The 15,619-nt window shown below is 35.7% G+C and overlaps 1 protein-coding gene across 2 annotated transcripts in view; it reads right to left on the bottom strand.

The window, feature by feature from the left end:
- Positions 1 to 15,619, bottom strand: part of LOC128892838 (metabotropic glutamate receptor 2-like) — a 234,559-nt gene that overhangs the window by 175,782 nt on the left and 43,158 nt on the right. The window contains exon 2 of one of the 2 annotated variants that reach the window (XM_054153403.1): positions 6,907 to 7,703. The exons of the other annotated variant lie outside the window; for it this stretch is intronic. Coding sequence (XP_054009378.1) covers positions 6,907 to 7,495 — 589 coding nt within the window. The 5' untranslated portion in view covers positions 7,496 to 7,703. The remainder of the gene's footprint in view (positions 1 to 6,906; positions 7,704 to 15,619) is intronic. 2 annotated transcript variants of the gene reach the window in all.

The raw sequence follows: 15,619 nt of genomic DNA, 5'->3' as shown, positions 1-15,619 counted from the left end.
ACCGGAGCTACAATCCTCCGCGCGTTGCTAGCTACTAGGCGCAGAAGGTCTCGTGATCAATGGCAACCGGAGCTACAGACCCCTATGGGTGCTAGTTACTAAGCACAGAAGGTGCCCCTAAATGGTGTCAACCAACGCTACTGACCTCCGCGGGTTGCTAGCTACTAGGCGCGGAAGGTGCCCCTGATCATTGGCAACGACGCTACAGGCTGCCCACCGGGTTGCTACCTATTAGGCGCGAAAGGTACCCCTGATCATTGGGAACCGAAGCTACACAGCAGTCCAGCGGGTTGCTAGATACTAGGCGTGGGGAGGTGCCCCTGATCATTGGCAACCCCGCATAACTAAATTTTACATTCCAACTAATTATCTATCAAAGACACAGTCAAATAGTCTGTCAATTCTATTTCATCACTAATTCTGCCACTGCATCTTTAAAACGTTTACTTTAAATCTACTCCATTTACATATATAAAATCAACACTGAAAATTATATTGTCAAAATCTAAAATCTCTAAATAATTCATTATTCCAAAATAGGCTAATAATAATTATTCATGAGACAGTGCATTGCTCTACTAATTTCCTATCATGCAACAGCGTCGAAATTTTCACGGACGAGCCACGATACCGGCGCCTAGATACAAAGAAATCGTTGCACCGCACCGATAGCTCCATAAATAATTACCAATTGTTGCTCTCCGATCTGTTTGACATCGTTGCCATCCCGGTGCAAGCAAATCCTCGCGAAAGTCCGCAAATAATTTATGTTTCATAACGTCGACACGCAACCATGATTATGTTCAAGCAATTTTCGCATCACTGTCGACCTGTCCTTTGTGCTCATTAATCGAATTTCCGGTATCCATTCAGTACGTCTTTTAATCGCGTGGCGCGTATAACTGGAGGATAGGTGTTTCGTGCTGCTCTCGAATTCTAATTACCACTCGAAACGGGCGTGGGCCATTTTTATTCTGGATTCACTAAAGAGAGTTAACGCGTGGTTACCAAATTTATTTTCTACTCACATAAAAATAAATAAATATATGTATTTTGTATTATATGTGTATAAATTATATTTAATATATAAACATATATGTATTAGTTTAAAGTGAATACATATATTTGGTTTGGTTACGCACAGTTTCTATTTTTCATGTCTGACCATGTATAGGACCTGTTCTACTTGCATAGTTATGACTTTATACAGTATTTATTATTTTTGCTTGTTTATGTGCTGTTTATATTTTCCATGCCTAAATTCTGTTGGTATCCATTCTCCTTGTCTAGTCTATTATTTCTGTTCTTCATGTCGGACTACACATACACGAGTATTCCACTTGGCTTTCCACTTACTGTAATCCATTTACTATGCGACGGATCTACAGACAGTATTTACATTTTGAATAGGAACAGTTACCATTCAATTTTCACATAATAAACATTAAATTACACCAAGTTTTTAAAATATATATTGTAAATTGAACAGGCTTGGTTCGATTACAATTAAATAAAACTCGAAGGTATAATATTAGACATTTTAAAGTTTCAGGTAGAATCCATCATTGATACTACAATTATGAAGAAAATAGTAAGAAATATTGTAACAATTCCGATGCTAACCGCTGATATGTTTTCGAGGTGCGTATAAAATTTTCAGCCGATTGATTTTCGGCTTGATTACTTCTCGAGATTTTTCTCGATACCAAGCCGAGGAAAGTCGTTCCGAGGGGAAGCGGTTTTAAAGTTTCAAGTTGGATTCTCTCGGGGGTGGGGGGTGGGGGGTTATAACTTTTAAATCTTCATTTTATGAAACCTTGAAGTCTTAAGTAATTGTAAGATCTTGAAGTTTCATAAAAACGCAGTTAATAAAGAAGTCGATTTTTTATCCAATCACAACAAAACCTCGACCCAACCCCTTCGCGATCTGGATATACTTTCCCTCGAGGTAAAAAGTATACCGTCTTTGTCCCTCGAGTTATTATGGATATTCGATAAACGTAATTAAATTTTAAAGTAGCAATTATTACGTAATAATAATTAAGAATTAATAGCGTGAATGTTCATCTAAACATAAATTGTCGCCTTAATTTATTACACTAATAATACATGCTAACTTCAAGGAAATTTTGCAGTAAAGAATAAAATAATTTTAAAATTCACCCCTCCAATCGTCGACGCCTGCACCCTGCAAACGTTTTCCTTCATTCGCAGATCTGATTAAAATAAACTGGCACGTTTCTTGTTCCGTTAACCGTTGCAAATTTGTTGCGTTGGTAGCTTGTAGGTTAAGCGTTTATCGATCGACGTTCTCACCCGTAATTTGTATTTCCTTTCTCGCGCTTTTTTTATTATGCTCCCGCGACTGTGAGTAATTTCCATTCCGAATTCAAGGTATGCACCCTCGTAGAATTCGGACGTATTTCCGCGTTCGTTCGCCGTTTCGAACGAACTTCGATATTACAAGTGGAACTCGATGAATTCTCGGCGTCGATACAATCTAGAAGGGTGGTACCCTTTCCTCTGGTGCTAAATATGTTCCCTTGGGATTTTTATATTTAAATAAAAAAAAAAGAAAATTAATGGCGTACGGTTTTGAAGGTGTATTTAAAATAATATTTTTTAAATGTTTATGAGTTTACTTCTTTCGTTGTCTAGTATCCAAATTAAGTTTATTATTAGAAGTGATTAGAAGTTTATTATTAGAGTTAAAGGATGTTTAGAAAATTTGGTGGGAGACTATTTAGTCGTGATATTGTGTTGGTTAACCCTTTGCACTCGAGGGCTCTTTTCTGGTATCTATCAGCAACTCGAGATGCTTTCTTAGCATTCTATTGTCACGAATGCTAAGCTTAGATTGACTTCGAAAATGAGATCTCTAGTTTGAGATTTGAGAATCAGGTCACGTTTGCCTCAACGACAATCATTTTATTGGCACTTCGAGTACCAAAGAAAAACCTACAGAAAACCTAATCGTAACTGAGAGGCACTTCTTGAGTGCAAAGATTTAATTATTTAAAGATTAAGTAGAATTTGGACTATTTAAAGAAAGTAGTATTTGGATTTATTGCAATGTGATATTATAGAACTCCGGAATATGCAACATTTTGTTGTTGTTTTTTTGGGGGACGATTCGTTGACCGAAAGGAACTTGTATATACCGTACAAACTTTGCGAGTTCTCTTTCGGGTAGGCGTCGAACGCACGCAGCCACCTAGCGGTTGGGAGCGGTAGTTAAGGACTATGTAGCGGATATAGAGCGCTCAGTGTTCAACATATTCTTACATATTTAAACCCGAATGTATTAGGTTGTCCCAAAAGTTTCTTTCGTGAGTTGCATTCAATTATTTTCTGTGGCAGTGTTTATATAAATAGACAATCTAATTTCTTAGACATTGATGCTGTAACAGTAACGGAGCGAAATGAATTGTACACAATTTTGTAATGTAACATAAAACATAAAATATTGTGTATGTAATAATTATTAATAAAACGAAAGAAACTTTTTGGACAACCTAATAATATCATTTTTCTAAAAATAACATAGCCTATGGTACTCCACAGGAAGCAAGGAAACTACTGTTAAAATTTGCTATCAATTGATTAAATACTTTTCGAAATTTGTATGTGCATACAAACAAACGCTGTCTCTTTATACAATAGTAAGATAAGATAAGATTTCTGGATCTAATCATTTCTAAAAAAGCAATTTAAAATTGGAAAACAAACAAAGTCAGGTACATTCCACGCTTGTATTTTGTTAAAAAAAAAGAAACAAATAAAATCCTCCAGATCCATTTGGAAATCCCTTTTGCAGACTCATAAAGCAAACTATAATTATACTTTCACAGCTCGCATAAAGGGGAAGCAAAAACTAAAGTAAACAATCCAAAGAGTTGATTAAAAAACCTCGAAGCATCCCGTTAATTTTCCTAATAACTAAGCAAACATAGATTAAATGTTTTCGGTGTCCAGCGAGAGATTTGAGGACAGGTGGAGAATAAAATACAGAGCCGAGTTATTCTATCGTGACTTTTTCACATTCACCTCGGCGCGCTGTTTTTGGTCTAAAAAAACACATCTGCTCTCGCTGAATGAGAAGGTCCCCTGTAGAACGCTAATGGCCGCGATAATTATCGGGACACTTTCGCAGATAAAAGCGGGCAATGTTACAAGTGGACTTTCTTTTTCGTTCGTTCACCGTTGTCAGCGGTCCGAGCAAAAAAGTAATCGGGCTAACGATTCAAGAAAATCGTTCCGGACGTCTAATGTCGCAACTTCGCCGCGCATCTTGCCCTATTTAAGTACCAGACCGCGATTACATGCTCGCTGAATAGCGGGAACCGTGTCAGCGTTCAGCGTGGGAGATTACTCCGATGGCGCTCGAATTTTCCTTGCCATAAACCGATGCTCGCAGTTTACGGGGCACTTTCGAAAAAATTCTTGAAAATCGGAGTTCTTATGAATATTCCTCTCACGTTTTTTTCGAATCATCTGAGGAGGGAGTTTGTCTCTATCTTTGTTTCACTGTTTTTGTATTGATTATTACACCTATTGGTCCAGTCTTATTTGTTAGAATTTATCAGTCCTGTATGTTAGAATTTATCAGTCTTGTATGTTAGAATTTATCAGTCTTGTATGTTAGAATTTATCAGTTTTGTTTGTTATAATTTATTAGTTTTGTTTGTTATAATTTATCAGTCTTGTTTCTTATAATTTATCAGTCTTGTTTCTTATAATTTATCAGTCTTGTTTCTTATAATTGATCAGTCTTGTTTCTTATAATTTATCAGTCTTGGAAATATGTGTTCTTCTTCTATATCACATTTACATTTATTTGTATCAATCCTTAGGATTTTATATTACAGTCTGTAAATTTTGTTTGGGGCCCACTGGTACCCCTTTATAGCTCGGGTACCTCGAGATCGCTAAGCCCGTACTACAATACTACAATAAATAATCAGATGTAGCTATAGCCCCTGAGGGTTGAGAAGGGAGTCAGTGACGTGGATACTATTATTTGTTTTTAAATGATATTTGAAGCACTGTTGTATTTACTTCAATAATAGTAAATATTGAAAATGAAGGTGGAGGAATTTTCCATAAGAGAATTTACACGTGGCACGAAATTAAATATTTAAATGTTATAGTATTAATACACTTTAAAATTTAACGTACTGTATTAATGCACTTTGGTATGGAATAATATTAATGCATCTTTAAATGCAATGTGCACAATTAATACACTTTCAAATGAAATAATCTTAATACATCTTTAAATGTAATAGTAATAATATACTTTCATGTTACATGTACTGTTCTAATACTTTGGTATGGAATAATATTAACATATTTTTAATTGTAAAAATAATAATGCATCTTTAAATGTAATGTGCAGAATTTAACACTTTCAAATGCAATAATATTAATATGTTTTTAAATGCAATAGTAATAATATACTTTTATGATTCATGTACTGTGCTAAAACACTTTGGTATGGAATAAAATTCAAACATTTTTAATTGTAATAATAATAATGCATCTTTAAATGCAATATACAAAATTAAACACTTTCAAATGCAATAATATTAATATATTTTTAAATGTAATAGTAATAATATACTTTTATGATTCATGTACTGTGCTAATGCACTTTGATATAGAATAATATTAATACACATTATTAATGTGAAATTTAAAAATGTAGGGCATAGTGGGCCTACAGAATCCTGTAGATAATCTACCAAACTACATTGTACCCTCATGCATTAAACAATGTATATCAGGATTGGGTAGCACAAACGAACAATGCTACAAAGCGATGAAATGTTTAGACAACTGTGTTACGTGTAATGATATGAAGTGGTCAGCTGAGTCATCGGATGTAGATTGCATTGAAACACTATGGAGGATGCTGAATAAGCCATATCACGTCAAATGCTGCCACACTTTGACTGGCTTATTCAAAATCTCATTCGGAAAGCATACATGATATTAATCGATGCACTCTGTATAGACACAAAGGTAGATTTACCAAACATAATAGCAAAGCAGCAAAATATCATTTATGCAATTATATGTGTACATAAGTAAATATGTACATAAGAGAATAATTGTTTTAAACTCTTTAATGTATGTAGATAATTCAATTCATCTTTTTCTATTCAGATATTTTTCTTTGTAAAATTGTTTCTGGTATTATTCACCATATTAATTATTATTAGAATCTGACCATTATAATAAACTATTGTTCCATCAAGAAACTTGAATTTCCTAATTAATCTTCTGTTAAGAATTTATACACACAAATATTTTATATATTCCTCATCAAAAAACTGTTCTTTTATGTATAACTTTAAATTATTGTCCTCTAGAATAAGACTCATCAAACTTCTGTTAAGAATTCATACAAACAAATATTTTATATGGTCCTCATAAAAAAACTGATCTTTTGTGTACATTTTTAAACTATTGCCCTCCAGAATAAAACCAATCAATCTTCTGTTAACAATTTATACGAACATATATTTTATATGGTCCTCATAAAAAAACTGGTCTTTTATGTACAATTTCAAACTATTCCTCTCTAGAATAAGATTAATTAATTTTCTGTTAAGAATTCATACCAACAAATATTTTATATATTCTTCATCAAAAAACTGTTCTTTTATATACAACTTCAAACTATTATCTCCTAGAATACAAGACTAATTCATTATTTCTTTTATGCACCATACCAGATATGCTCAGAAATAAACTACAATTTCCCTAACAACTATCGTAACGCAATAAATCACTTAATATAAAAAATCCACGATATTCACCTTTTCCCCAGCCAAACCTCGCAATCCCATTCCTTCCTCTCTCTTTCATCCCCCGCAATATATCGAGTCTCATCCTACTCACCCTTTATGAAATCGACGGCCATCTCCAGCCCGTAGGTGTCCTTATCGCAGTCGTCGAGTATGTGCGCGCCAATCTTCACCCCGGGCACGATCCCCTCGCCCTCGTTCAGCTTATCCAGAGTGTAGAGCATCGCCTCCACCGCCTGCACGCCCCCTTGTGGCATAACGCGACCGCAATTGACCGAGTCCTCCCGTTCGTGCACCATCATCAGCCCGCCTAACACCAGATCGCCGTCGACGACCGCCTCTTTTTTCACCGGCCACGGTATCTCGACGTCGACGTTCACGTCCATGGATCGAAACTGGCGACGTCCGTGCCGAATGGGATGATGGGTCTCCGGATTCTCCAGCCGGAACACGCCCGAGTGGAACCTCGGTCGTGCCCTGTCATCTCGTTGCCCGATCTCATCGACCAACGACTCGAAGTCCTGCAAGGTCCTCGCGAACTTGGGCAGCTTTTCGTTGAACGCGACGAGATCGTCGTCGTCGTCGTCGCTCCTCGTTCCGCTGGAGCCCGACGACCATTTGTCGCTCGGCTCGTAATCGGCCGAGCAGACGCAGCCTAGCAGTGCAACTAGCAGAAACTTCATGACGTCATAGTCTCGTGGGGGTTGGGTGTCTTTAAGAACGTCGCGAAGGCGATAGAGGTGATAGAGCCACGTTGGATGGTATCGATTGGTTGATAGAGGTCGAACTGGGTCCTGAGGGTCCTTTTTCGGGGTCAGGCTGGGTCACTTGTGTGGATTTGGTCGCATTGCTGGCTAGGGTGCGCGCCCTGATCGGTGGCATACTTCGTATCTGTTCCAGGAGGAGGTTTCTTTCATTTGTGAGGGGCACTTGTTGGGTTCCTGCGCGGGGAATGATCGCTTTTTTCTGCGATGAATTTAAAGGAGCGATAATAAGTGGATTTTTGGATGCTCTGTAGGTGACAGCGAGAGTACTGTAAAGACTGGATGAGTGCTAGACAGGTCTGATTGGATAAATGCAAGGTGACTATCTCTACTACTGAAGAGTTGGCTCTTGAGAAGCGAGCAGTGTAATATGATCTATTGTCTCATCGATACATTTCGGCCGACTGTTTTTGTTCCTCGGAACTCTTTCTCTTTCACTCTGTCCTTTTCTACGTTTGACGCTCGACTCAAGCCAAATTAAAGTAAACACAGAATAGAAACCTCGACTGGATTTCCTTGCATTTATGCAGTCTTTACTGTATATCGATAGGCGAAGGTTTAAAATTGAGAGATTGTTGCTATACTATTGTTGCACCAAGAAACTTGAATTTCCTAATTAATCTTCTGTTAAGAATTCATACAAACAAATATATTAAATGATCCTCAAAAAAGCTGATCTTTTATGTACATTCTTAAACTATTGCCCTCTAGAATAAGACTGATTAATCTTCTGTTAAACATTTATACAAACAAATATCTTATATATTCCTCATCAAAAAACTGTTCTTTTATGTAGAAGCTTGGTAGATCAGTGCAAGTACGTAAAAAAGGTTATGTAGTGAATGTAGGAATTTTTTGAAGCCTGTGAAATTCAGGCCTCGTGTCTTTTTACAGAAACAAGAGGAAAATCGTGCCAGATGTAGTCCCTAATGAGTAGAGTAGCTCACGGGGGCTTAAAAGAATGGAAACAGTCCGTTTGCTACTTCAAAGAACCAAGCAAAGTCCGTTTTTAAAATGTGTCATAACTTGGAGTGGAAAATGGATATTTTGGGATAATTGCCAGCGATCGAGACAATGGCTTCATGAAGATGAATATATGTCAAAATTATAGATTCATCCTAAGAAAATAATGGCAAGTGATTGATGAATAACGGCTTATTCATTTTATTTCTGGCAAATTTTTAATTTTATTGAGTAATAAATTAAGAAATCTATGCTCTCATATTACGTATTTCTCTTTCTGGCAAATTTTTAAATTTTATTGAGTGATAAATTAAGGAGTCACTCTATCTTCTCCTACTACATATAATGCAAATATACAGTCAATTCCATAAATATAACCCTCTATGTCTCTTAAAGAAATTTATCTAAATTAAACAATAAATACGATGTTTCCAAATAAATTTTTCATTGTGAATATACAAACGTGTAGAATCTATTTACGTACATATTTCTAATCAAACATTTATTTGGAAACATCAAAAGAAATTTATCTAAATTAAATAATAAATTTGATGTTTTCAAATAAATTTTTCATTGTGAATATACAAACGTGTAGAATCTATTTACGTACATATTTCTAATCCAACATTTATTTGGAAATGTCAAACCTGTCGTTTAATTTAGCCAAGTCTTTCCAATAAGCATAAAAGGCACGAATATTTGTGGGACTGACTGGTATATCAAAAACTAAAGTAGCAAATGGTTATTCAACAGCAGAAGCATTCTGTTTTCATTGGCAGGTCATTCAATAGTGTAATCGTTCGTTCCACGAGGAATCGTATGCACGGAAACAGGCTATTTCCTGTTGGAGTAATTGCAAACACGTTAACCGGTTACTTTGCTGTCTGTTTCGTTGTTTTGATTGCAAATGCATCCCTTCTCTACCTTCGCCTCATTGTGACATAACAGCTACGCTAGATGAACGTGGCAAGCACATCTCCGGGTTTAGGTTTGGGATAGGTCTGAGCAAGTAATTAAATAACTAAGCAAACTTCGATTTAAACTGGGTCAGGTTTGGATTTGAACGAAATACGATAGATTCTCACTTATATTCTCATTTACGTCTGATTACCAGTACAGTAACATTAAAGAAATTTTTGCATAAGAATTTCTGTACTTTCACATGTTTCAATAAATGTTTCAGTGTATTGTTTTGTAAATTCATTAGTGTTGTACGCACTCGAGTGTTTTATTTCGCATTTTCTTTGCATTTTCTTTGCATTTACTTCTGACAAATTTTTCATTTTGCTGCAGCTGCTAACAGTTGCTCGAAACTGTAAATGCTGTAACTCATTAAAAAATCAACTTTGCTTTACGAAAATAATTTTAACGCGCATGTGAACGCTTATTTCAAACCCATATGTTTATAACAATTATGAATAAAGAAAAAATCACTGAAAACATTCATTTTCGAGTAACGAGCGCTCAATTGGCTACACCCGTCGCGACCTGGCGTAGCCAGCCAATCCTGGCTCGAGTCTGTGTTCTCGCGACTGAGCGCGTGTTACTCGGGCGCTGTGATTGTTCCGTGGTTTTTCGTGAATAATTCGAAAACGAAGCGTCATCCGACATTTTTGCAAAGGAACTTCTGGTTCAGAATCGTCTCAGCTACCTCCAATTTCCAGTTCTTACACTAATCCTGGGACACCGTGTATATTTATCCATACACCAACATATTTATACAAACATACACTAGGAAACATCAAACCTACCATTTAATTTAAACAAAATTTCTTCAATAGACACAGAGGGTATATTCTTATCAAGGTTTATTCTTTTTTTTAACACCTGATCTTAAGGATTAATCGTTTAATTCCTTAGTGAAAATCCCTTGCGCCCATAAAATACTCTGTTCAATGTATAATAAACTGTACATAATACAATATTCAATAAAGTATATATCAACAAATTATTAAGTAGTATTGTATTTATGGGACTGACTGTCTGCCAAACTGTAAAGTAGCGAATGGTTATTGTCGAGTGTTTCATTTTGCATTTACCAATTAGTCTGATACATAGCCCTACACAGCGGCCAAAGTATATTGAAAACACGTTCACGTGATAATGGCGATTTAATCGAACTGTCCCCCGATTAACATTCGAGAGCGAAGTGTGCCAATGAACGTTCGCGCGAAACGTTCATTCAGAAAATTGCAAAGCCTCCGCGAAAAATGGCCTGGCGAGAAATTCGGACGTCGATCCAAGCTTTTCATTACCGCGAAATCGACACAGTGAATTCCCATCGGTCCATTTCCATAGAACTCGGTGAAAATTCGGTGTCATTAAATTTCCCGCCAAACTTATGGACCCTGATGCTTGACAATCGGAATTTGGACGTCGGACACGTCCGTTGGTCACCGTAACTTCGAATGATTAATTTAATTTTGCCCCGGGCATTGTGATTCCGGCTTGGCTTCGTTGTTTGTCAGTTAACCGGTCGCGATGGAATCGAATTTTGTTTCGGGCGCTCGTTAAAAATTCCCGGTTGCGTCGAATTTATTTTATTGTTCCGGCAAACATCGGACCGCAGTGCCTAATAAATGTTTTCAGTGACCGTAGTGTGCGTTGCGTGATTGTCGAACTTTCTGGATCGATATTTGACGAGTCGCCCGTGCAAGGGTATAAAGTTACGAAATTCAATGTTCAACCTGCGCTTAGGAATGCTTCTTTGACGCGGTGTTGTTAACAACTTTAAGTTAAACAGGCGAGGGGAGAGGGAGAGGGTGGCAGGTATGCACTAATTTCGTAGTCATTAGAAGAGGATCTTCTAAGAGTTAAAAAGTAATCTAAGATGAAATTCCAAGCTTTGAACATCGAGTACGAGATAGTTTATAATAAGACAGTATATCAACTGTGAATTTTGTAAGTATAAAATAATAATAAAGGTCACTCAGTCTCGATACAAGGGAATGATTAACAACAATTACAATTAAAAATAGATAGAAATTTATCATAAGGTAATTACAGTAATAGTTGACATATTAGAAGGAAAACGGAACATAGTGAACTATAAAAGTTGGTTTGTAATTTTATCGAAATGCAGTCAGTCCCATAAGTATCAATACTTTGGATGTCTGTTGGAAAAATTTGTCGAAATTGAATAATAGCTTTGATGTCTTCAAATAAGTGTTTCATTATGTACATAAATAAACTGTACACTTGTATATATTTATAATGATATATTTATTTGGAAACATCAAACCTATCACTTAATTTAAACTTTCCTCGATACACGTAGGATGTATGAATACTTATGGGATTGTATATTAAAGTGAAGTATGCAAGAGAAAATAAAATTTGTATCCTCTATGAGACGTAAATACCAATATAAAAAAGAAATAAATTTTACGCGAAAAGATTGATACCTACGCCAATGGATTTCAGTTCCAAGTACGAATACTTATGGGATTGTATATCAAAGTGAAGTGTGCAAGGAAAAATTGAATTTGTATCCTCTATGAGACGTAAATACCAATATAAAAAAGAAATCAATTTTACACGAGAAGATTGATACCTACGCCAATGGATTTCAGTTCCAAGTATGGTAGGAACGAAAAGGACGGAAATTCAAGAAAAGAAACGTTTTATTCTCTAATAAATGGCGCTTGTATCGAGACTGACAAAGAGTGGTGTTTAGAATAGAACGAATCGTAAATCAAAACGAACATGGTAGAGGTACACTACCTGAAAGATAGCTTATCAATACCGCGATCAAATTTACACGATACAAGATTGGATATCGAATTTTCGATGTGATTAATTGATACAGACAGGCTGAGGATCGTGTTCGTTGGTAACTACCGCGTAACCGGAAGTGTATCGAAACCGATATAACCACTGACGAGTTTGCAATAACGTATCGAAGGAGTTTAACACGTAATTTGTCTTGTCAACGAGTTCACGACAAAAATGTTTATTAACAAGGAATTTCAAACTTCTTTCTTTGCGATTTTCCTGTAACTCGTATTATTTTTGTCTAATCTACATGGAATTGTTCAGGTGCTCTCTATACTAGGACGAAGAGTACCAGCTACTCTTATATGAGCCATTCACTGGACAAATCGATTAACTCCACCAGTCACATAACGAAGTCGGTTAAAAATTCTAACATTACTGACGATTATTTTTGAGATATTCTTTCTTATTAATTTCACGTACCGTTAGACGAAAGTTGTATCTGTTTTTATGCATTTCACAATCTTTATTTGAATTTATGTTATACTAACATCCTCCGTATCGTATCGTAGAATTTGGATTTATGGATTACCTGGACAAATGTTATTTCTGGAAGTCGACTCCGAGACGAAAATAGACGATTCATTGGACGAAACGAACTTGCAAGTATCGTGCAAACTTTGCGAGTTCTCTTGTGGGTAGACACGAACGCGAGCAGCCACCTAGCGGGTGGGAGCGGTAGTTAGGGAGTATGTAGCGGTTATAGTTATAATATCATTTTTCTTAAAATGCCTATGTTACTCCAGAGGAAGCAAGGAAGCTACTGTTAAAATTTGCTATCAATCGGTTAAGTATTTTTTGAAATTTTTGTGTAGACACAAACAAACACTGTCTCTTTATATAATAGTAAGACAAGATAGAATCAAATAAGATAAACAAAGAAATTAAAAAAAAAAACAATATATATTAATTTATCGCATTTCTCAACTTTCATTTTATTTACAGTCAGTGTAAGAAGTATTAAGGAATCATTTATTTTAAATCGGTTACTGTACGGATATTTCTTACACTGACAATAATAGATCACAGAATTACTACGAAAAATCGTAATTTACCATAATTTCCCTCCACTAAAGAACAAACTATACAAGAGACTTTCAAAAATACGATTTTCAATATATTAGGTTGTCCCAAAAGTTTCTTTCGTGAGTAGCATTCAATTATTTTCTGTGGCAGGGTTTATATAAATAGACAATCTAATTTCTTAGACATTGATGCTGTAACAGTAACGGAGCGAAATGAATTGTACACAATTTGGTAATGTAACATAAAACTATTGTAAAATATTGTAAAATATTGTGTATGTATTAATTATTAATAAAACGAAAGAAACTTTTGGGACAACCTAATAAATAAATAAAATTACACAAGCATTGCCATAATCTCCGCCTATTCATTCGTGAATACCTTAGTCTAAAATACAAAGCCCTACGAAATCGATATCGCTCCCGTCGAATCGATCCTCTCCATACCTGTCCGAGGAGTTCAAGAACACATAAATCAAACGCATTATACCAACGTCAGATAATCCCGCGCCATCCTTTTATCGAACGATCGTCGCTTTTTGATTAAATCGTGTCGATAACAATGCGCCACGGAAACGCCGCCAAACTATCGAAATTCTTTGATTGGATAATCTTGACCTCCCTTCGAACCTACTTTCGAAGCGTGCAGAGCAGTTGGTGCCGCCGTGGCGGAAGTTTAAATTGCTTGCGATTCAGCGCAGTCGTCGCGTCGATAGCGACTCGAAGTCACTCCTGACCCTTCCCTCTCAGAACTAATTAAAAACTTCGACATGTCCGTCCTCGATACTATCCGTGTCTTTGAAGCGGAGCGCGCGAGGGAACGTCTGCTAGCCACTGTCTCGCGGAGGGTTAGGTTCGTCGAGTTCATTATGGATAGCGTTAACCTGTTGCGTGGGAGTACTCTCGCGAGCTCCTCTTTCACGCTGACACAGCGCCAGACAGATACTCGTGAAAATATATACGAAGCTACAAATTTGTTACGCAAATGGAAACTGCGAAATCTGACATTTTTGTGGTATTTATTTTTACAATCTGATCCCAAATTGACGACTCTTATTTTCAAGGTTTATTTATTTTTTTAACACCTGATCTACGGAATTAATTTTTTAATTCCTCAGTAAAAATCTCTATCACCCATAAAGTGCTCTATTCAATTTGTAATAAACTGTACATTGTACAATTTTCAATAAAGTATATACAGTCTGTTCCATAAGTGTTCGAACTTCTATCTCTGTTGAGAAAATTTGTTTAAATTAAATAATAACTTTGATGTCTCTAAATAAGTGTCATTATATGTATGTCCATAAATAAGCTTTACACTTGCATATATTTATAAAGAAACATTTATTTGGAGACGTCAAAGCTATTATCTAATTTAGACAAATATTTTCAACAGACATAGGAGTTACGAATATTTATGGGACTGATTGTATTAACACATTATTGAGTAGGATAAGCTACATTGTATTGTGTATATACTTTACAGGTATTCTATATTTATATATTTCATGTACAACTTATATATTGTGTATAAATGTTAGTTTCCTTCTGAATGTGTATTTTTATTTTGTTATTTATTAAGAAAAATTAGCAAACAGTATGATCTAAAATTTACTCAAATTTTCTGTGGAAATTAACAATCGTTAACGTAACTGTAAGTAAAAATATTAAATCACTTCCTCCAGTGATCCATGGGATAATGCAAATATTTTCGAAGATTAATTAAAAAGGTTTCATTGTAGAAATGAGTTAAAATAAAGAACTGATCTGAACTTTGTATTTTTAATGGCCAGCTTCATACGAATCCAGTGTTGGAACTAAAGTGACTGAACTATGAATGCGTATCTGTGAAGACAGATCGTGCGTTTTTGGGAGCTGTTGCGTCATTCTTTTTCCCCCAAATCCGACAGGCGTGACCTGGCGCCGTAACGAGTCCCGTCGCGTTACCTGTTGCGCATTTCTGCGGAGGAGGTTATCTCTATCTCGCGCCTTCGATTAGACTCGCACGTCTAACTATTCCCAGTGTTTCATTTTAATTTTTACAGTTATTTCCAAATGCAGTACTAAATATAATGTTAAATCTAATCGAAAAGGAAAATTGTGTTTATGAAAATGTATCTTTTTTTATATTTTTAATAAAAATTAAAGTTTAAATTAGACACTGTAAGCAATGTACATAATATTCATTAACTGCAAATAGAATGATAATATTGAATAACCAATATTTTATATAAAATAGAGTATATCAATTTTTTCAATCACCTATTAATTTTTTACTGAT

Source organism: Hylaeus anthracinus, unplaced genomic scaffold (assembly GCF_026225885.1).
Source record: "Hylaeus anthracinus isolate JK02 unplaced genomic scaffold, UHH_iyHylAnth1.0_haploid 2, whole genome shotgun sequence".
Lineage (NCBI taxonomy): Eukaryota > Metazoa > Arthropoda > Insecta > Hymenoptera > Colletidae > Hylaeus > Hylaeus anthracinus.
This window is presented reverse-complemented; position numbering and strand designations above follow the sequence as displayed.